The 21,802-nt window shown below is 37.1% G+C and overlaps 2 protein-coding genes across 5 annotated transcripts in view; both read right to left on the bottom strand.

The window, feature by feature from the left end:
- Positions 1 to 6: 6 nt before the first annotated feature.
- On the bottom strand, positions 7 to 5,008 carry LOC307035765 (G2/M phase-specific E3 ubiquitin-protein ligase-like). Of its 2 annotated transcripts, XM_079675451.1 has the most exons (13): positions 4,487 to 5,008; positions 4,135 to 4,253; positions 3,750 to 4,056; positions 3,570 to 3,649; positions 3,296 to 3,354; positions 3,007 to 3,046; positions 2,859 to 2,926; positions 2,680 to 2,769; positions 2,231 to 2,544; positions 1,872 to 2,050; positions 1,279 to 1,451; positions 776 to 990; positions 7 to 699 (listed from the first exon to the last, which is right to left on the bottom strand). In XM_079675451.1, exons 1-13 carry the CDS (start codon positions 4,659 to 4,661, stop codon positions 464 to 466), a joined length of 2,055 nt encoding a protein of 684 aa, XP_079531577.1. In that variant the 5' UTR covers positions 4,662 to 5,008; the 3' UTR covers positions 7 to 463. The 2 variants fall into 2 exon arrangements, with proteins under 2 accessions (XP_079531577.1, XP_079531578.1); XM_079675452.1 differs by lacking the exons at positions 3,750 to 4,056; positions 4,135 to 4,253 and having other exon boundaries at positions 4,487 to 5,007.
- Positions 5,009 to 6,475: 1,467 nt separating this feature from the next.
- The window catches only part of LOC307037368 (microphthalmia-associated transcription factor-like), a 31,664-nt gene continuing 16,337 nt past the window's right edge, over positions 6,476 to 21,802 (bottom strand). For 2 of the 3 annotated variants that reach the window (XM_079678191.1, XM_079678189.1), the window contains exons 3-10: positions 15,329 to 15,544; positions 15,155 to 15,247; positions 14,271 to 14,388; positions 13,191 to 13,283; positions 13,030 to 13,080; positions 12,780 to 12,855; positions 11,196 to 11,343; positions 6,476 to 10,703 (exon numbers count right to left, since the gene is read on the bottom strand). In XM_079678191.1, coding sequence (XP_079534317.1) covers positions 10,308 to 10,703; positions 11,196 to 11,343; positions 12,780 to 12,855; positions 13,030 to 13,080; positions 13,191 to 13,283; positions 14,271 to 14,388; positions 15,155 to 15,247; positions 15,329 to 15,544 — 1,191 coding nt within the window. In that variant the 3' untranslated portion in view covers positions 6,476 to 10,307. The remainder of the gene's footprint in view (positions 10,704 to 11,195; positions 11,344 to 12,779; positions 12,856 to 13,029; positions 13,081 to 13,190; positions 13,284 to 14,270; positions 14,389 to 15,154; positions 15,248 to 15,328; positions 15,545 to 21,802) is intronic. The other variant, XM_079678190.1, reaches the window with a different exon arrangement.

Raw genomic sequence — 21,802 nt, 5'->3', positions numbered from 1 at the left:
ACCATATTTGTTTCAATGTCATTTATACAGCACCAAATCACAGCATAAATATCTTAATCATTATAAAATATAACCGGAATAACAACAAACAACGCTCCAATTAGCAAGCACAAACAAGGTTATGTTGTGTGTGTAATTGTGTGCAGAAAGAACATTTCTGTATAAGTCTTATTTCAACCATGTGGACTCACTGGAAACCTGAGAATGAATGACTGATTTACAACAAAGAAGCTATGGGTGGCAATGTGAAATATGTATAGCAAAGTTCAGAGTATTTATAAAAATTGTATAGGTATAGAACAATACTTTGATTTTGTCCCAAACTAAATGGACAACATGAGCTGTAAGAAGAAAAAAAAACACGTTCACATCCAACAACAACTATGAACAACCTTTATAGAGTGTTTACTCTATGAAAAACCTTCATAGAGTCTGTACTCTATGGGTCATCCAGTCACATGACTTAAAAACAGCCAAATCCTGGAGAATTTTGCATTCCAAAGTCCATTTGGGACTTAAACACATTGTATGCGTCAAGGAGAGGTAGTTTTAATGTGTTGGAACATGTGTTTGCCATTGGGAATGGAGAATCATCAAGGAACTCTATTCCTGGCGATGGTTCAAATCCAGATGGGGGAAGTGAAGTCAGCCCAGTCGCAAACATCAAAACATCTTCCAAAGACACAGCAGTCTGGCTTTCTGCAAAGAAAACATGTTCAGATACATTTTGGCAATGTGTTTCCTGAAATAGTTATAAAAACAGCGATTTACAAACCTTCACAATCGAGGAGATAGTCTGCCCAGTAGCCCAAAGTTTGACTTTCCCTAAGCCTCCTGTTACTCCCTGGTGGACTGAGGTCAGGCTTGAAGAGTCGCTCAAGTTCCAGAGCAGTAAGTCGCTTTTCAGAGTGGCACAGGACCGGGGCCAGCAGAGTAGGGTGCTGCTGTAGTGCGTTTAAAAACTGAAGGGCTGAAAGACCCTCCTTGAATCTGAAGAGTGAACAAAAAAAATATTTCATCACAAAGTCACATTTAAATAACCTAATACCTAAAACAAGGGGGGGTGGCATGAGCACTTAAAGATTGGCACAAGACAGGCAGGGAAAGGAGAGACGGACGTCCCATATCAGTTATACTACACAGGCACACATTTTGACACTGACTAATTGCTAACAGATAAACATAGAATAAACCAAAGAGGGGGACCATGAGGAATTTTAAACAAAAAATTCTTACATACATTAAAAAAAAATCATATGAATACAAATATGATCTTACCTCTCAATTACAGAGGAGTTTCGGCCAATAATGTACCACTGGAGGTAGTCTGACACAATATCATTCTTTCCTTCAACAGAAGCCACATGTCTCAGACAACCTGCTGTCTGTAACATTGTGCTGTGTCTCATGGTCATTTCTCGCAAGGCATCCACTGAGGCAGCATTCTCAATCTGAAGATTATAAAATGGATATAAACAATCCAGTCAATAACTGCATGTACTGTATATTCTTGCCATTTTTTTTCCATTGCAAGATTTATATATTACTATTACTACTATCCTTGTACAATATATACCTGGCTGCTAAATCCTCTATTACAGGATGTGTTTTTTGTAAATTGTGTTTGTGTATCTTTACTAGTTTTTTATCATTCTTCTTAGGTAACATTAAGTTGTCTTTGGCTCTATTCTGCTCCAACAATGTAAATGTCCCCTCTGTGGGACTAATAAGGGTATTCTGATTCTGATCACAAAACCAAAAATGAAGCCAATTCGGTGTATGTGATAAAGGTAAAGTAAAGATGTCTCAAAACACTGCAGGAACTACATAATAATCCACCCTACCACACTGTTGCTGTATGCAATTCTCACCTCTTGTAAAGCTTTCCCTACTTCTTCATCAGTTATTAAATCAACTGTTGCTTTGAATGAAGGCTGGCCTGCAAGATAATGTACAAGATCTTCTGACAGAAAATGTGGCCCTGGACCTCCATGCACAACTGACACTGCAATCATCTTTCCTGCCAAGTAGTATTCATCCTCCCTAACAGCTGTGAATAAAGGTATTCATATTGCAAAATTAAAACTTTATTTAGTATATACTTTAATGTACTGTAATGAAACTCAACGTTTTGGAAAAAATTGTTCAAGCAACAAATCATATGTCATGTGATATATATGGTTAATGATCATTAACAATTGTATTAGTACACTTCTAACCGTATGCATACCATTTGCATTGTAGACCAAGAAGCGGCGTCCGTCTGGCCCATCAAAAATGGGCCGGTCTTTCAGATTCTTCATCAGTAGAGATAACAACTCTCTCCTGGGACCACCTGAGTCAATTCCTTCTTCGAAAACACCAACATCATCAGTGAATTTTACCAGCATGTCACAGTTTTCTGAATACGATGTACGCTTGAAACCTCTGACTGCTCCATCCCAAACATTAGCCCTTGAAATGTTGAACCGGCTGACTCTTCCATGATCAATAGGCTGTGAGAGGTTAGCAATAATGGCAGGTAATGTAATGTTCATCTCCTCCCTGTAAAGGAAAAAAAGTGACCTTATTAGTGGATATTCCAGAGAGTGCACAAACAGTTAAAAAAAAAAAATGTTGTACCAGAAATATTGTACAGAGAAAAAAAATGTAATGTCACTGTAATAGCTGTCCGTTTACATTTCAGTGTCCAATAAACTCGTCATGTTGACTGCAACCAGCTCTTCGTCCTCTTCTTCAACACATGGTGCATACAGGTCTGTGTATGTACTGTTAGGAAGTGATCATTCCCATGTTAAAACATCTTACAAACAAAAATGTCTTTCTCGTGTAAGTGAGTTACTAACATTTGTACTTACCTGTAGCAAGTAGTCTTGTCTGTATTTGTTTTGGGTGGACCCATATCCTCAGTATCAGATATTACTATCTGAAATACAAATACAAATTTCTGTAACAAAACAACACTGAACATTAGAAACATCAGGCTTCCACAATCTGCCTCAATACCTGTCCAGGCTGAGTTGTGGATGAATGTCCAAGTGCCTTCCTGAAACATGATAAAATTGATAAAATTATTAACTTCATGATACAGGGTATAGTTGAGTTTTAAGTAACATTTAGAGGTAGGAGGAACCATAAGATTTATAAATAACAGATTATTTTTGTTTGAAATTAGATTAAACATGACATGTATGGTATTTTTGTATCCATGTTCACCAGAGAAAATGCTGTGGCCTATTCTTATCATCCACTTAAAGATAAATTACTTATTTTGTAAAAATAAGTACAAACTTACCCTTCATTTTCCGGTTTGTGTTTTGGAGTACTTTTGTTTCGTGGTTCAAATTCAAATACCTGAGAGTAAAAGTGTACAATTATCAACAGCTTCCATTATTGTTCCCTTACCACATATGTCTATCAACAGTGAAACGTTGTGAGTGTTTCTGATAGTAATTGTAACTGCCAAGTTGGTTCTTCTAAAATATTTACCAGAATATAGATTTCCTGCTTAAAATCAAATGTATATGAAAAATAAATAAATGAACATTAAAATAAAATCATTTACGCACCACAGTGTCAGCCTGATTGAATTCAGCTGTGCTCCTAGATGTGATGACAATATCCGAATCAGAGTCTGAGGTATCATCCCCTGTAGTAAAAGCAAAACGTTCAACACATTATTATGTATGCTGCAGTAGAGGATGTTAACATGTAAACAATTAAAATATTGAATAATAACATCCACAAACCTCCTCTAAAATGTTTCTCAAGGCAAATGAAAAGGGTGATCCTGGCATATGCCTTTCCTAAATCCTTTTTATATTCTGCCAATGTGAATGGCTTTTCTGAACCAGGCACATTGACAACCTCTGAGCAGTCTGGATACAAAAGGACGTACGGTCCTTCATCCATGTCCTTGTTAAAGGCTTTCATTTTCTGGACAGCTCGTTCCAGTATAGCAGGTGCTGCTACCTCCGGGTCTGTAAACAACGGGAGTGTTTTCCCTCTCCGAGGCTTTAAATCAACTCCTTGTGGCGACATCATTCCTATGTTTATCTAGTAAAATAGCAGAGATATAAGTAATGAAACACACAGAGACACTGAGATTTCTATGAAACGGTTAATGCAGCTTACCTGGACTCGTCTCTTTTCTTGTTTAAGTCTTCCTTTCCCACAGTTAAAAGACTGTTTCTCTTTTGACTTTGAGTTTCTGTACTCCATGAAAAGTTTATAGGATCGGCCTGGTTGTTCTGCTATGAATAGTTCCAATAAAAATATAATAATTAGCAGCTCCAACAATCAGCAAAAGCAAGTGTGCATTAAAGTTTACGGAAAACCTAAAAATAAAAACTAGCATATTAGCTCAATGCGTTGCTATTCCGTTAAGACATGGATTGGTATTTGACTGATATGAAACTGTGATTGAACTTTTATTTACTGCATGTCTTACATTAGCATCACAAAGCTAGCGCAATACTACACTTACTTTGTTTCGCATTTTCCGGCTGTTTCGATGTCCCCTGTGCGCTTGGTACACCCGTCTGGTCCGTGTCCTTTAAACACTCCAGAGATCCTCCACACGAAAGGCAAAACCGTGTCACTTGTTCCAGGTTGTTTCCACAAAACGGACAAAACATGTTTACCGAACGTAAACACACCATAGACTGTATATGAAACACACTCGCACCTTCGGTCTTTCCGCCAAAACAAATTTAAATTTGAGCCAATCACGTCACGTCCTATGGTCACGTCACGTCACGTCAAGTCACTTCCGGTTTGATTCTGGTTTGTAAATGTGTTTCGGGAAATGTTAATGTGTTTCGGGAAATGTTAAAGTGTTTCGGGAAATGCTAAAGTGTTTTGCATTTTCTTAATTTGTTTTTGTTAATGTTAAATTGTTTTATCCTTGGTAAAAGTGTTTTTGCTAATGTAATTTTGTTTTATAAAATGTAAATTTGTCTCAAGCTTTGTTAAAGTGTTTCACACTTTGTAATTGTCCATTGCACTTCCCAGCCACCGTACCAAACAGAAACTAATTATCCTGTTGCAATGGGCTCAAACAATATGTATTTGACAGTTAAAAATCCTTTGTTTGACAAGCTATGTTGTCAAGATATAAAAACACTACAGACAAACAATAGACAGAAATAATAAGCAGACTCATTTGAATTTCCTGAATACGGATTTGTCAGGATATTGTGCACACAGGATAATCATGTGTGCCAAAGCATTAATCTTTTACTCAGAAGTTTATAAAATAGTACTTCAGGAGCTCCTAAAATCTCCCCACAGGCACTTAAACGCTCAAGCGGCAAATAAAAAAAAAATTCTGTGTTAAGAGTTTTACTCGATACAGGGTGTACTTTGACGGTTTTTGACTCTGCAGACCGTTTACATGCATAAAGACCTTCATAACACACAAGGGGACGGGTAATAACCAGCAAAGCATGACATGGGACCTTTAACAAGATTTATAAGAAATAGAGGCAATCAAATGTTTATTGAGATGGATAACCTTTCCCAAACACGTCTCAAGTCATTTGAAGCTGATTAACACCTTATACTAAAATTACCTCAGTTCTTGGCAACAACATCTAAGCATAGCACATTGTTTCCTTGATTTCAAAATCTTTACAATTTCAGCCTGTTTGACAAACGGGCCTTATTGAAAAGGCATTTAGAGTTATTACCAAACTCTTCACTTTCCTATACAGCTTACACATTGTGCAATAGTGTCTGAGTATATGTTTTATTATGTATAGGCATATTGACAGTTAACATTTACTAAATATGTTTTTATATTTCCATATTTTCTGAGTGCACAGAGGATGTAGTTGATAAATGGAGAGGTGGTGAACATGACCTTCGCCATGGTGCATGTTGCCCACCAGAGGGGGCTACTCACAGTAGACAACAGGGGCCTGTTTCTAGGAGTAAACCCTGGCTCTGGTGCACAAATCCACCAAGGAGCATCTGAAGACCTCATGGCTCTCTGAGGATGTTTCTCCCCCCACAGGACTGGGACATGCAGGTATAATAATATTCCATAAATCCCGTCTGACAACATTCCCCCTTTAAACATAGTATGAAGAAAACAAACACAATTTCTCTGTTAAAAGAAATATGCAGATTACAATTGTTCTGTTCTTTTCAATGTATATCCCATTTTTTACACATTTATTTTATACTATAAATGTATGTGGATACAGTAGAATATAGTTATTAACATGTGTAAATGTGGCAAGATATAAAAGTCCTTCTGTGGGCACCTATGGATTATTATTTGTTGTGTATTAAAATATGAATAAACACTTAAAATGTCAATATATTAATGTGCTTATCACTATACTGTATGATAGTGTCTTATAAACCATTTATTTTATGTTTGAATACTGATTTTAAATGTTGTATAGGCAAACATAAATAAATAATTAAACATTTAACAAAAACTGTGAAGAAAAACAAAAGATCTACAAACATTCAAAGGCAACTTTTAATATTTCTCACAAGATAAATTCAACATTGAGTACCAAGAGTTTGAGTTCAGTAATCTGAAACCAGTGCTTACAGTAACTAGTGCTACATTCATCTAATCTAAACTGTAACAATAAGAACATTAGCAACATCAGCCGAGAACGTTGTCTGTGTGAGCCACAGGAATGAGAAGGAGGAAATCTAAATTGAGCTTACATGGTTCTTCATTAGTGGTTTACCCATAATGTGCCATACTAATTAACAACAGGAAGATTCAATCAAGTCAGTCGTAGGGAAAGATTTTAATTAATTGCCAACACTATCACATGCTGACGTTTGTAACCTGTCACATTGCAGGGTTCAGATGATTGATCTATTCCATTAAAAAAGGCTGATCTGGGTTCAGTCAAATGGCAATGTTAAAGGCCAGTGTGTGTTGAACTGTTAAGGCTCAGTAGCTGGGACTGGTGTCACCATAAAGGCCATTGTGCAGTCCTTTAAAGCTTAATTCACCCATGACAGAAAAACTGAAGGTACATTAAATGTAGCTTCTGACCACATCAGCTAAGCTTTCTCCACCTGCTGTTCAAGACAGTGAGATGTAGTTGTAACCTCAGGAAATCTTTAATAACGTTTTTTGTGTCAAACTACTGTTTCCAGTAGTACTGTCCTAGTTAAGTCATGGCTGATTGCTATCATGTGTTATTGCTTGTTACAACAGAAGAGAAAAACACCACTAACAGGTGCGTGAGCTACGCTTTTAAAAAACAGCTATTTATACCTTTTACATAAACATATTTTATATATCATTTTGGCAACACATTTTGGCAGTCATCACTTAGATCTACAATCATACTAGTCTGAAAAGATGCTGAATATTCAGTACAACTTTGGAAACCCCGCCCTCAGTGTGGAGCCCCAATGTGTTCAATATTACAAATAATTTAGAGGTCAGAAATTAAGACATTTCACCCAAAGCGAAAAATGTCAACCTGTTGGTGGCAATAATGGAATCACCAAATTAATTAGGATTCATCCACTGGGCACCACTAATATTATCTTTAGAAATGTATCATCCATCGAGTAGTTGGGATAAATATATATAAATATATAAAATGTTAATATATTTTATTCTCAGCCAACCTGGTGGGCCGACTGACCATTCCTAAACCAGTATATTAATAATGATTTATAACTTATCAAAATTCAAGTCACTTCTGTTAAATGTTGTTTCATCAATATTTATTTTCACATAATTGCAATTTCTACAATGACACCTTTTTATTTCAAATTATAACTTTTTATGATTGAGCTCTCCCTCTTTACAAAATGACTTGTGTTTTTCTATGGAATAATTTTAAAGACGTAATAAGGTAACTCTGAATGAATGAGTAAGCTAATACTGTTAACACTGGCTCTATATATTCCAGGTTTACAAGCCAACCTAGCTGGTTAGCTGGTTAGCTTGTAGCCATGTTGTGTTGAATAATAGTTAGTTGTCCTTGCATTGTGTGTGTTTGCTGCAGCGAGTCAGTATTAGTTTTAGCATTTCCGTTGCTCTAGCTAACGGGAGCTAGCTGGAGAAATGTTGTGGCTGTTAAGGCTGTTTGGAGAATTGAGCGATTGGCTCAAGAGTTAAGGGGTTGTTTAACATTAGTGAATAAAGACGTTAGTGCTGATTTTGAAATAAAAATGTAATTGAGAAAAATGCAGTTATTAAGCAAAAACAAACTTTTAAAAAAGGGCACTTTGAAATAAAAATAATCTGTACAGAAGAAAAAAATAAACACTTTAAAAACAAATAAATAAAACACTTTTAATACGAAAAATAATAACGATGAAATAAAATGTAAAATTGATTAGTTTTAATAATTTATTAAATTACTTAAGAATTCATTGATTTACTTGATTATATTATAATAATTTATTTCGTAATGCCTTTTTCTTTTCAGTACTGAACACTTTGGGGTTCCATCGTGACATCTTGGTGGCTCTTCAGTCTGAGAGGCTTCTTGAGTTTCCTTGTACTGACAAACCACCTTTCCTACTGCTTTCTAAAACACTTTGGCACTCTTCAGTTAATTCATAAAGCACCAAACACCAGTATTAACATCAACAACGTTTTGCATCACTGTCTACAACTCCTCAACACCATGGTAACAGAAATGACTGTAAGGCACTTAAATCAATTAAAAAAGAGAACTACATTGACATTGTTTTAGACTACTTCATAAGGAGATCACATTGTTGAGACATGATGCTATTCTGCAGGCACAACTTCAACCATTGCATAGTTTAACAAAAATGGAGGCTGTGCTGTAACAGTAATGGCAGGAAAGTATAAACAAAGGCTTACCTATACAATGTGCTACAACTGTTGAACACAAACTGCTGAAATGTACAATAACCGCACACCATAAAGAACCTACAATCACATACAATATTCTGTATGCATTTGAAAAGCCAAATACAATTGTTAATATGCTTAAATAAAAAAAAAATGTGAACAAACCATGTTTTAAATTACAGAGGTCATTCCAGTGTTTCTGACATGCGTTTCATACAAAATCCCAAAGCAGTCTCCTTATACTCCTTGGCAATACAAATGTTCACATCATGGAAAATAAATGTGGTGAAAGGTCATCGCAGTGGTGTCAAATAACAATAATTTAGCAAATGGAGGGACAGTTAGAAAACCCAGCACTTGCATCAACACAGGTTTGAAGTATAAGCAGTGTTATCAGCTGTTTTAGTCTGATCACTACAGACAAGAATGAAATAAAGGGTAACTGATTAATCTTCTTCTCGCATTAATTATCTATCAAAATGGTATAGAATTATTTTCAAGTGAAATGTGCTTCTTGAATGCATTATCAAAAATAATACTTTTCTTAAATATTTGTTAAGTTTGAAGTACTCCGTGGTTTTGGCAGTGAGGAACGTATACTTCAGAAATATCTGGCACACGTCTCTGGATAGTTAAGGATGGATCAGTGTGACACAAATAGATTAACTGGATTGTTGTGCTGCTTCTTGCGCATTAGTGAGCTTTTATTTATTATTATCTCATGTATTAAAAAAAATGGCTCTTTTTAAATGCCTTGTTATAAACACATGTTTTAAGGTGAATGTTTACATAAAGTCCTGTTTACATTGATACATAAATAAGATACAATCTACAAATGATTATTATTTATAATTTCCAAGGAAGACATTTCAACTGGAAGACTGACAAAGACTCAGCTAACAGCCCAAAAATGTGCATAGCAATACAACATCGATGCATCACCATCTTAATAAGGCATTGGCACCTTCAAGTTCAATCTAAGACACGAGGAGTGTAAAGCACTATAGTAATAAATAGTTTTCTTCTATTATTGCTAGTGATTTAAAAAGCAGTGTTCATCTCAAGACGAAATATCTACAACTCTGACCATGATTTATAACTTCCCTAGATTCGTTGGAATCAATAGAAATAAACATAATCTAGCCTCTATTCAAAGATGAATGCATATATATATATTTAAAATATAAAAACTTCTATTTTTGTAACTCATTGTCATCAAAGTTTTTGATTAAAGCGAAAGTACTTCATAATCATTCTTTGAAATCAAGGTTGACGGCTTGAAAAGACAAAGATATCACAAAAAAAAATGTAAAAAAAAAAATGTAAAAGATTAAAAACATGTAAACACTGTCGGGGGGGAGAAATAAACAAACAAGTGACACGCACAGGAGGAAGCGTCTCCAGCAGAGTGTGTAAGCTGCAGACGGCAACACTTTGCAGCAGGGTGGAGAAGGTTGGAGATGCAGGTGTCCTCCAGTAGGGGGTGCTAACACACCTCATCATTCTCATCCATGCTCACACTGCTCTTACGACTGCTGTCCTTGGAGGTGTCGGGGGAGACGGACGAGAGCAAAGGGTCCCCCCCTCTCACCGGGGACAGGGTGTCTTCCATGAGGATGTCGTTGAGTTTGGAGCCCAGCTTGCCGTGCACGCTGTAGGGACCTTTGGGGTAGTTGGAGTGGCCGTCGTTCAGCTCCAGGGTGCCGGGCGGCTCTGCAGTGCAGTCTGGGAGGAGCTGGTGGTTGGGGTGCAGCGTGTACAGCTCCTGGCAACAGTCCTCCAGAGAGCGCTCCTGCTTAATGGACCGGGCCGCCAGTTCAGACGAGCAGAGCGCCGAAGACGTGATGACCAGACCGTGAGCCCGCGCCTGCATCTCCAACTCCTGCAAACACATAGACTCACAGTTTAGTCAGTGAAGTGGGACAATCTCTGCCATAATATCTTTCATATTTACACAGGAAATAGTTTAGCTGAGGTGTACATTTTGTTCTAATTAATTTAAAGAACCGATACAATTATCTTTATAGTTACTGCACCTTAAATGCACAATGTGATCATTCAATCGATTTCCACTCAGCCGAATCCAGCAGACCCTGATGCCTCCTGTCATGTGATCAATTAGTTACAAGAGTCTAAGCAGACGTCTGCTTCCTCTCATTCGTGGCCTTTGCTGTCTGAAATAGCGGCTCTGTTCCCTGAAGCTTGACTTCTTTCATAAAAGGGTAACAGTTTTATTCTGACTGTCTCTTTTTCACACATATATGCAACACATGTTGTAGTTATACTTTTAGTATCAAATAACCTTGCAAATAGCATTGCGATAACCTCTATGATTGTACCTTCCGATCACTACACGTCATGAAGCTTTGTTTACCTGTATCCTCAACAGCAAATGACGATTAGCATGCTCCAGCTTCTTCTGGCGAGTCTCCACCTCTTTGGCCCTCTGCTGCTCCCGCTGTAGTCTCCTGATGTAGTCCACTGACGCCTTCAGGATCGTGCCTTTGTTCCAGCGCATGTCCCTGAAATCACAAAGGAAGCATTATCAGAGATGGGAAGTAGTGGAGTACAAATACTTCGTTACTGTACTTAAGTACATTTTTCTGGTATCAGTACTTTACTCCACTATTTATTTTCTGACGACTTTTTACTTTTACTTATTACATTTTTAACACAAATACCTGAACTTTCTACTTCTTACATTTTCAAAACAGGCTTGTTAACTTTAGTTTTAATCTGCGTTTGGTGGCGTGATCATTATTATTTAGAGTCATTGCGTGCCTATTGATTTGAACACGATCCGTGTATCCATCATTTCCTGCTCTTCTCTAAAGAAGAGGGACCAATGAAAACGTTGTCATGTTGCCGTTGTTCAGCATGGAAACATTCATTAGCTAACAATGACATTATTGTTCTATTAATATAAAGGGAGGTCAGGTACTCTTTAAAACAGTTGGTGGTTATGGGTACTTTTGACTTAAGTACATTTTGAGACCCATACTTCTTTACTTTTACTTGAGTAAAGAAGTTTAGTCAGTACTTCTACTTTTACCAGAGTATTTTTAAACACTAGTTTCTTTACTTCTACTTGAGTGAAGTATGTGTGTACTTTTGCCATCTCTGGGCATTATGAGTCCACCCTACACACAGTCTCTTATATCCTTTAGATTTGATGTCAGACAATCGGCAATAAGCCATCTCTATTCAGAAAGAGAATCTGACAGAGACAGAGGAGGATAATGAGGAGGAGCAGAGCGGCTCCGGAGGTCAGAGAGGTGAGCAGCAGTCAGAAGTCTGAGCTCTCTGCAGAACTGAGAGCAGCATCATACATGTTTACAGGGGAGCTCAGAGAGATCACAAGCAGTCATAAGGCTGACCCCTAAAATTGATACCGAGGTGTGTAGGTTGAAGCAGTTGGAAGCCTTAAGGGCGGAAACACATCTTTCTGTCTCTGATTATTATACGATTGAAGAATTCAAACTTAAAGTAATGCATTTATAGTTGTTTTTAAGATTGTTTATGCAAACAAGCCCATCTACCATTTCTTTTTATAATTATTCAGGTGTTCAGATTCAGATGTAAATGGAGGTCTCTTTGTAAAAGGAGTTTCCTGATTTTGTGTGTGTGTCGGTATATGTGTGGGTGGAGCACACAGCTGGGGTTAAGCAAAACAACCGTGGGTGGAGAGACAAAACAAAAGAGGCTGCTGGGATCTTCCCAGAGCCAGTGGCAAGGTCAGAGGGCAGAGGGAGAGGAGAGTGAGCTTTAAGTGGCGCTTTAAGTGTCTACGCACACAGAAAGTATGATAAATGTAGCCATAATCTGACCAATTAAATCATCATTTTGTGGGTATTTGTATTTTAGGTGTTCATTCCTTTAACCGTATTGTGATTGATTTATCATTATGTCACTTGTATAACCAAATAAAGAAGTACAGTGTATAAAATAGGAAACTTACGGGTCATTGGATTTAGGAATTAAGGTTCCCAATTCCTTGATTCGATCGTTGATGTTAAACCGCCGTCTTCTTTCAACTAAAGGGAAACAAAACAGAGGAGAAAAGGTCTATGATAAGCTGTCGAAACACCATCTGAAAATATATTTGTATAAAGCAAATAAGCATATGACACTAACTACATCTATTAGTCTTTTACATTTACATTAACAGAGTTATAATTAAGAGCATTTAAAGTGCAATTAAAACTCACTCTGATTATGGTTATCCTTCTTCTGCCTTTCCTTTGCCATCGCCCTAACTTCTGATTTAAGAAAAAAAGGTTTGATTAATGATAATAGTTTTAATTCAAATATAATCAACTGTGCAGCACAAGTATAACATATGTGTTTAAAGCTAATGAGCCGTACGCACCCCCAGGGAACCCTTCAGGACTTTGATAGTCGTCGTATGTTCCGCACGATCCAGATTTATCCAGCATGTGCATGAGGGCCGTGGATTGTGAAACTGTAATAAATGTTGTTTTTAGTATTAAAATGTGCAGAATGGATAGAAATACATTGAAAAACAGGTCAGTCATGCACACTTCCCACACAGAAAGTTATTTTTAAAACGCTTCATTATGGTGCGCACTGAAAAGCAGAGCAACATGTGGGTTGTTCGAGCCCTTATGTTCTCCATGCAAGAAAAGATTAATGGATATTAATGCATGTTTTCACAGCTCTAAGATCTGTAGATATTGGATGTATTTGGATGACAGTAGCCCGTTGCCTAAAGGTCTCCTATTATGCTATTTTTAGGCATATATTTTGGGTCTCAGATATTAAAAAATATATAAAAAACATGTCTGTGATGTGTTTTGCTCTAAATACTAAACAGATCATGTATTTTAGACATCCCTCATATCCCTCTGTTTCAGGCCTGTTAGAGAACTGCAGGTTCAGGGTCCTTAGTATAAAAAAAGAGGAGGGGGAGCTAATGCCTGCTCAGAATTCTACAAGATACAGCTAAATGCTGCTGTGATTAAATGCCATATCATGTTCCAAACCACATCAAGGATTATTTCTGAAACAGTATGGAGATCAAATGCTTTTTCTCTTGCGGGTTTACCACAAGGTGAGTTCCTTTTTTTATTTCCTGCTTTTTTACACATACTCTCTCCGGTACAGGTTAGCTCTGAGTGTTAGTGATGCTTGCTAATGTCAACAAAGACCATATTACGTCCAAAACACGTCGGGCATTCTTTCCGATAGCAACATTTCTGATAGTGCCGTGGGTCCACATGTACGATATTACGTCATATCGGACGCAAATCTGGATCAGCTCCGTTTTTAGATATTTGGGTACGGAGGAAAAGACTTTCTGACACTTTGTGAGTTCCCTGACACCGACCTGACACACATATTTATGTATAAAAGAAATCAAAAAGTGCATTTTGCATGATAGGTCCCCTTTAAGTTTTTTTTCAAGAATTGCCTTGGCTGTGCTGCTTACCGGAGTATTCCCTTTTGACGTTGGGCAGGTTGGCAGGGCAGGAGTTGCTGATGGGCAGACCTTGCTGGGCCATACCCTGATTACCATACAGGTCCATGAGGTTAGCATTCACAGGGATCTGAGGGGACACAGCAAAGACATTAAGCAAGGATAACCCCCCCCCCCCTCCTCCACTGTATAGATGCTAATCAGCATCACAAGATGAGCATGATGGGAAGGGTGGTGACAGGGCCATGGTGCAGTCAACTTTAATAGGTGTCGTTATAAGCAAATCAGTGTAATGACACTGTTTCAATAGGTCTACATTTTGGGAAATTGAACTATTTGCTTATTGACTTAAGATTGATAACTCTATAATGTTTTCAGCAATCAGCTGATTAGCCTAGCTTAGTTTAGCAACAAGACAGATAACAGGGACACTGGCTCTGTGCGAAAGAAAAACAAAATCTATCTTAGAGAATTTCTATAGCTCTCAATTTTACACACCAATTCAAAGTGTGACAATTAAAAAATGTTTAGGTTATGTGAGAGACTTGTCTTTTGGCGAGTGCAGTGATTTCCTTGAATCTTCGCTGGTAGCCTGAAAACATCAGGGTGAAGAGAAGACTCCAGGAAGTGTTCTCCTAAATGTGAGACTGTTTCTTTGTTAATTTGAGCAACCAGCTAAAGATAGTCTGTCTTTACGTTCTGTTATTGCAGAGATGTCAATTTAGCATTCAAAGGACTGTAGCCAATAAGATTGAGATTTAGTTTTTTCACAAGTATCAGAGAATTTATTTGGATATTTGTACCCCCAAAAAAAACATTGAGACGCTCTCATTGGTTGACCTTTCAAAAGAGTGAAGTGCTTAGTCTGTATGAAAGCTAATCACACACACACATACGTTAGCCATCTGAAGTCCTGGGTCCATCAGGCTGAGGATTTCATCACTGTAACTGGACTCCAGACTAATAATGTCATCAATGACATCATCCATCTATAAAAAGACAACATAAAAGGTCAAAAGACATACAAATAAGTGTCATAATGAGGAACACAGTGATTCACAAGCAGTCACCTCTTTCTCGCAGTTAGTGTTGAGGGTCAGTAGGGCCATGGGGCTGTTGGGGGCGCTGTTGCCCGGCCCTGGCGGCATGCCCCCGTGGTCTGAGGACTGGTTGTGGCAGGGCAGGCTCAACACCTGAGAGCCGAGCTTCCCCAGGTAGCGCTTCACCTGCTGCTGCTGCGAGCGCTGGATGTGGTACTTGGTGGGGTTCTCCAGGTGAGTCTGGACCTATGGGGGAGGGGGGGGGGGGGGGGGGGAGGGAAAGTGGTAAACAGGAAGAGATATGTGTTATTTACAGAAAAGATAAGATAAGAAGTACTTTATTGATCCGAAGTGTCCAAACTGCGGACCGGGCGCCATTTTGAATTGGCCCGCAACAAATTCTAAAAGTATAATGGAGTATGGCCCACACATGAAACTTGTGCTTTTCCTATATTGTGCTTCTTAAATATATATATATAACATAGTATTAATGTTTTAAGGAGCCCACTTTTCAAATAAATTCTGTCAAATAAAGTTGAAAACATTTTCAAACACATCTTAGTTGATAATAAAAGGAAATGTTTGTGTTGCAGCAGCATAAAAAGACACGGCATTGTACAATACAAATTAAAAGACTAGAAATAAACAAGAAAGTAGAAAATATACATGTTGAATTACAAATGTACAGTAACAAAATATATAGATATATAATATATAGATATTCAGTTTGGTTACAGATGCAACATGGGAAATACATTTTTTTGTCTTCGTATGCTTTAATTAGTTTAAAAAGTCTAAACATGTTTAGATATATAGAGAATAAAAAGGATAAATATACCTCAAAGTCTGTCTCTAGTATTGCACCACTAACTCCAATATTAAAATAGACTTGGTACGGAGATCAAATCCGGAGACACATTATTCATTTTTCTTTTGAGACGCTTTCAAGTAATATTATCTCAAAACAGTGTCTGTACAAAACCATTTATACATTTTTTTTTTTAAACGTATTCATATAGTCCACATAATTTAAGTGACAAAAATAACACGCACACCCGTCTCTGCACTTCCCCGGTTATAGATACATTTGATTTCTGAGGATCCTTAAGCCCCACGCAGCATTAAAGATCCAGAAAAGCAAAAACAAACTTCAGAGAGTGTTTGTAATTCTGTCACACATTTTAAATGGAGCAGTGCTGCTGCATCCCAGATGAGTCTATATTTAAACCAGCTGTCTATTACGTGAATCTCTAATTTATGCAAAAACAACAGTAAAAAGTTCATCAATAAATATAGAAACATAATAACTGTACAAACACGCATCAGCACTGACACTGTTTTTAAGATTAAGTCACATACTGTCATGTTATTTTTCACTTATATAAATAAAAGAAAATACCACAAAAAAAGATTGTTGATTGTAAACATACCTCATAAGGTTGGTATCCGAGCAGCTCAAGCATCATTTTAAGTAATTTAAAAACCTCTGTTTAACTTTCTCTCTATTTCCTAACTATCTAACTTCTATCTAAACTAAGAAGTTCTGTAGCTGCTTCCCTCTCGCCTGCACAGGAAGACTAAGCCTTGCTGAGGAGAGGCACCACCAGCTCATCTTTTAAAGACAAGAAAGGTCATTAGTTATGCATATCAGGGAGGCACAATGAGCTTTTTCAAATGTGTGTTGTTTTATGTAAAATCTGAATTTATCACTTGATGTCAGGATGTGCTGCTAACAGTTAGTGCCTTTGTTTTGCAAGGCCACCTCTTTTACTGAAACTTGCCTGGGGCAGTTGCTTTGCCGCAGCCACTTTTTTTTTTTTAACCCTGTGGATGCTAGGCAGTTCAACACAGCCAAAAAATAACAACGTTTTTGTCTGCAGTAGCTCGCCTCTAAAGGTCATTTCTAATCAGGAACAACAAGCATTAACATCTCAAAGTTAACAAATAAGAGGCTACTTTTATTTTTACGTTTATGTATTTGTTCTGCTTAAACTCAGAGGATTTGGGTTTATTAACAGAGCTGACGAGGTCACAGGCGCTTGACAAACTCTAAGCTACGGCTGACATTTCCTCTGCTTCTGTGAAAACCCTATTGGACTGCACTCTACAGATGTGGTTATTATATCTCATGGAGTCTGATAAAAAATAAATAAAATGCTTTGACACATCTATTTCTGAGCATGGATACTCAATATGATCAAGATAATAATGTGACTCAAAACAAGTCCAAATGTGAGCTTAGTAGGGATGCCAGTGATTATTCGATTATTCGTTACAGTCTCCATAATCGAAAATTATTTTAAAAATTCGATTTTATTTATATATTTTTTTATTATTATTTATGTTTTTTTTTTTTTTCCTGGCTTAGTTTCAACCAAAATATAGACTAATGCTAATAACAATAATAGTATAAATAATTGTAAATGGCCATTGGTCACACCACCAGTTTGTTTTACTGTAAACTTGGAGGAAGCCAGCAGCGCAGCCCTTTGTTGCGCGGGGGGGGGGGGCGTCGAATAATCGGTTATTATTCGCCAGGGCTGTCCGATTTTCGATTTTGATCATGGTCAGTTTCTGGCATCCCTAGCGCTTAGGGCAAATCAATATACCAATATTATATAGAAGTTGTGATATGGACAGCATATGGTCTGATAGTGTAATATGTTTTTCTGTTTTGAAAGACTCTTTTACAGTAAAATTATGCATTTCTCTTATCTTACTCAACTGTTACAGAGGTTTTATTATATGTTATTCAATTAGCCATAGTCTCCAAATGTCATTGTGTAAATATGTTGTGATGGCACCAAGCAACAACCATACAATATCGTCTCAATATCAATATTGGTCAGAAATATTGTAATTTCTCCATATTGCACGTTTGTAATGGTGCATCTTTTTATCCTTTAGAAAGTGTATGACCTGTCACACCTCTTTGATTCTACCTCTCATATGAATACATATTAGGTCTAGTCAAGTCAAGCCATGTTATCCGTCCTTATGTCTGTCTGTGACTACTGCATTTGTCCACTTCTCATCAGAGCAGAGAGTCTTTCACAGTCCCTTCTTCATGCTCAGAGACAGTATCATTGTTCTGCAGGGGGATACTCATGTGAGAGGTGCGTTAACATTTATCACGCAGGTATGACGTCATTACAGGGTTGTAAAGCTGACACCGCTGAAGGGGACATATTTACAGCGCGCCATCCTCCATTGAGAAGAACCATGTCACGCTTTGGGCTCGTTTCAAACAATGAGAGTCTTTAATGTTGCTCACTACAACCCTTTAGTCTTTACTTTGTTCTCATTATGGTAGATAACTACTCTGTATCCTTAATGATGCTTATATTTCAAGGATCATTTACATGGTTCCAATAAAGCAGCTCCTCTGTAAAGCCACAGTCACCACTGGCTCGCAGGAATACTTTTAATACAAAATGATTTGCTTCTTACATTGTGGACCACCTTGGCGCTAAACCTCAAAATAGACCTGGGTTGCAGAGTATTTAAACACCTAATCCTGATGGATAATACTTAAGCCATAAATAAGCAATCTAATTATTTGCATTCACATGCGTAAACTAAGGGTAAACAAACAGTGAAGACTAGATGATTACTACTAAACTATACACTACACTACGACTGAATTTGGTTGGAGTTATCCGGAACAAAAGTTGGCACAATACCCAATTTCAATTTACATTTCTCTCTCATATGTTTATTTTTATTGACGGAGAAAAAGTTGTTATGTAGTGAGAACATATATCTTAGGAGATAAAGAAAGCAGGTCATAATCACACTTGACCAATTGGAAACCTGCAATATTCAATAACTTCAACATATTGTTAAATACCCAAATAGACTGAATAAGAGGAATTGAAAAGGTTTTATATTATACTTTTGAGTCTTGACTGAATACAAAATAGGGATATAAAGTGTTGATTATTTTAAGGTTAATTACCTGACTAAAGCACAGCCATGACCACACAAGGCAATTATTCCCCTTTTAGTAAAAGCGGCCTGTTATAATTTGCAGTCAGCTGCTATCATCATAAAAAAGAGTTAGTGGAACGCATACAAAAAGGAAACAGTTTATCTTGTCTGTCATCAGTTAGTTCCCGCCATGGTTCCAACACTCGAGGTGTTCCCAAACGACCTCCAGGTTTACTGAGTATTCTGTCCGACTCCGAGTGGGAAAAATACTTTATTATTTAGCATCTGCTTGTGAGGAAAAGAGTAACCAGCAACTTTCCTGGTTTGACTTGAAAACTTGCCAAGAACTGCATCTGACTTTGAAGACTTAAAGCAGGGGAATCCAAACTTTTTTCACAGGGGGCCACATACATAACAATATACGAAGGGCTGGGCCACTCACAAGAGGTATACTGCCTCATAAGTTAAGTGATAAGTCAGCAAAATCAATCAAATGTAGGTAAAGTATGCTTGATACTTGAATGTGCTTTAAGAAAACAAACAGCCTATCACAGCTCTCCATAGGGTTTCATTCTTTTGTTAGCAGCTCATTCCTGAACACAGAAACCTCAGATTTCTTATAACAAGAGGAAATATGAAGGGTATGTTTCAAGCTTGTTATGTAAATAAGTCATTGGGGTTTTTTCTTATCATCTTAGATTTGTTAGAAATGGTTTTCAACTTTAATTGACTGAATGTATTTGAAACATTTGGCTTACTAACTCATGAATACTACTGTGTGATATATGTTTGCATATATATTTGAGAAGTACAATATGAGACACAAGCACAAGTTTCAGTTGTGGGTCAAATTTCATTATATTTTTTGAATTTGCTAAGGGCCGATTCAAAATGGCCCAAACAACAAAATAGTTTGGACACCCCGCGCTTAAAGGCTCACCTCACGTCCTGCCTTATGGTAAACTGGTTAATTATGAGAAGTCAATCAATGAATTAATACAAATAGAGATGTGCAAACTCAGGTCTTCTTGGAAACTTGGAGTCATATTTTTTCCTGGTTCTTTTCTTTGCAGTTTTGTGAAATACTGGTTAACTTTCTTTGGAAACCAATCCAGTAGTAAATCCATTCAGCCATAACCAGGCTCTGAACACGTGAGCTAAACATAGGGAATAGGCACATGTTATATAGTTATATTTTGAATCCTAAAGCATTTTTTATTCATTTAACTGCATTTATGTACCCCACCCTGGCCACTTTGGGTTGTTTTGTACTTTATTTTATCTATTTATGACACCACTTATCACAAGACGAATATTTAGTGTAATGCTTGTGACCTTAAACACCACAGCATTAGACATTCAAAGATTAGGGACGCTGAATTTCTTCTTTTTTTTTTGCAGATGTGTTTTTCATACTTTACTATTTTATAAATGATTAAACAACACCATTTTTTCCTATGACCTGTTGTCAACCCATGCTATGAGGAACATTTACATCAAGATTTGTGTTACAAAGACCCACTGACTCTTTCATTTCGACTTTGTTTGTGTGGATTTACAGAAGAAATTCACAAATCCGCACAATGGATAGCTGTTCATATCTAAACATTGAAAAATGATTACAATGTACAAAGGATTACTTCAGGAGCCCAATACAACAGTCAATCTCTTCTCTCAGTAAGAATAGACACAAATATGTTCTTAAGGGCATTTTGTTCACAAGACAAAGCAAAAGGTGTCTCAATAAAAGAAAGACATACAAGTTTGTCTCCTAATCCACATGATGTCCTGACTGAGAAGGTTACTTTGAAATGATTCAGAGTTAAATGGATCAGTCCTTTGACCAAAAGAAACATATCTATTGATGCTAAGCGATGGTTAATTGAAGTTAAGGCTTAAGGACATTCTGAAGGGGATTATTAAATATGGTTTTTCAATATTGAGCGATTAATAGAGAACGCTTCACTAGTTACGCAATTATAAAAAAGTGGTTAAAAATCATAAATTCCTTCAGTATTTAATATTGTTTCTTTGCTGGTTAAAGTCTCTTAAAGACTTTCATTTATTTGTCATGATAGTTAATGAGTTTTTTTTTTTTTAAACAAAACCAGCAGTTTTAATACATATATATATATTTTCTGACTGTATAGACTAAATTATGAATTAATTAGGACATAAATAATGAGCAGATCCATTATGAAAATATCGTTAAAAAAATGTGTATGTCTATAATAAACTAAATAGTAAATCTCTGACATTGACTTAACCAGCTGCATTTATCTTTATCCCTACATAATGAGCACAAGTGGTTTCTCAAGCTTGTTTTTGTCCCGAGGGATCTCCTAAATGATCACTTATTAGATGATCTCACAGCTCTGAGTTTGTTATCACCCCCGGGGGGGCCGCAGACCTCTCGTTGGAACATCCCGGCCTTGTCGATACATACTGTAGCTTTTGTGAGTATAACTTGGTCTTAGAGAGAAAAATGATCTGAGTTCAAAGACCCCGGCCAGTGTAAAAGGGTCCTTTTCATGGTGTATTTTACGAGTGGACACATCTGCACAGACTAGACTA

The sequence above is a fragment of the Notothenia rossii genome, assembly GCF_949606895.1.
Source record: "Notothenia rossii genome assembly, chromosome: 4".
Classification (NCBI taxonomy): domain Eukaryota; kingdom Metazoa; phylum Chordata; class Actinopteri; order Perciformes; family Nototheniidae; genus Notothenia; species Notothenia rossii.
The sequence above is the reverse complement of the archived record's forward strand: the minus strand, read 5'-3'. Positions and strand labels throughout refer to the sequence as shown.

What these genes read in the sequence shown, in the direction of transcription:
- LOC307035765 (XM_079675451.1), bottom strand. Translation starts at nt 4,661, where the DNA reads ATGGTGTGTTTACGTTCGGTAAACATGTTTTGTCCGTTTTGTGGAAAC. An exon ending in GACAAGACTACTTGCTACAG is followed by an intron (nt 2,770 to 2,858) that starts GTAAGTACAAAT and finishes ACTTCCTAACAG; the next exon opens with TACATACACAGACCTGTATG. An exon ending in TAGGGAAAGCTTTACAAGAG is followed by an intron (nt 1,452 to 1,871) that starts GTGAGAATTGCA and finishes TATAATCTTCAG; the next exon opens with ATTGAGAATGCTGCCTCAGT.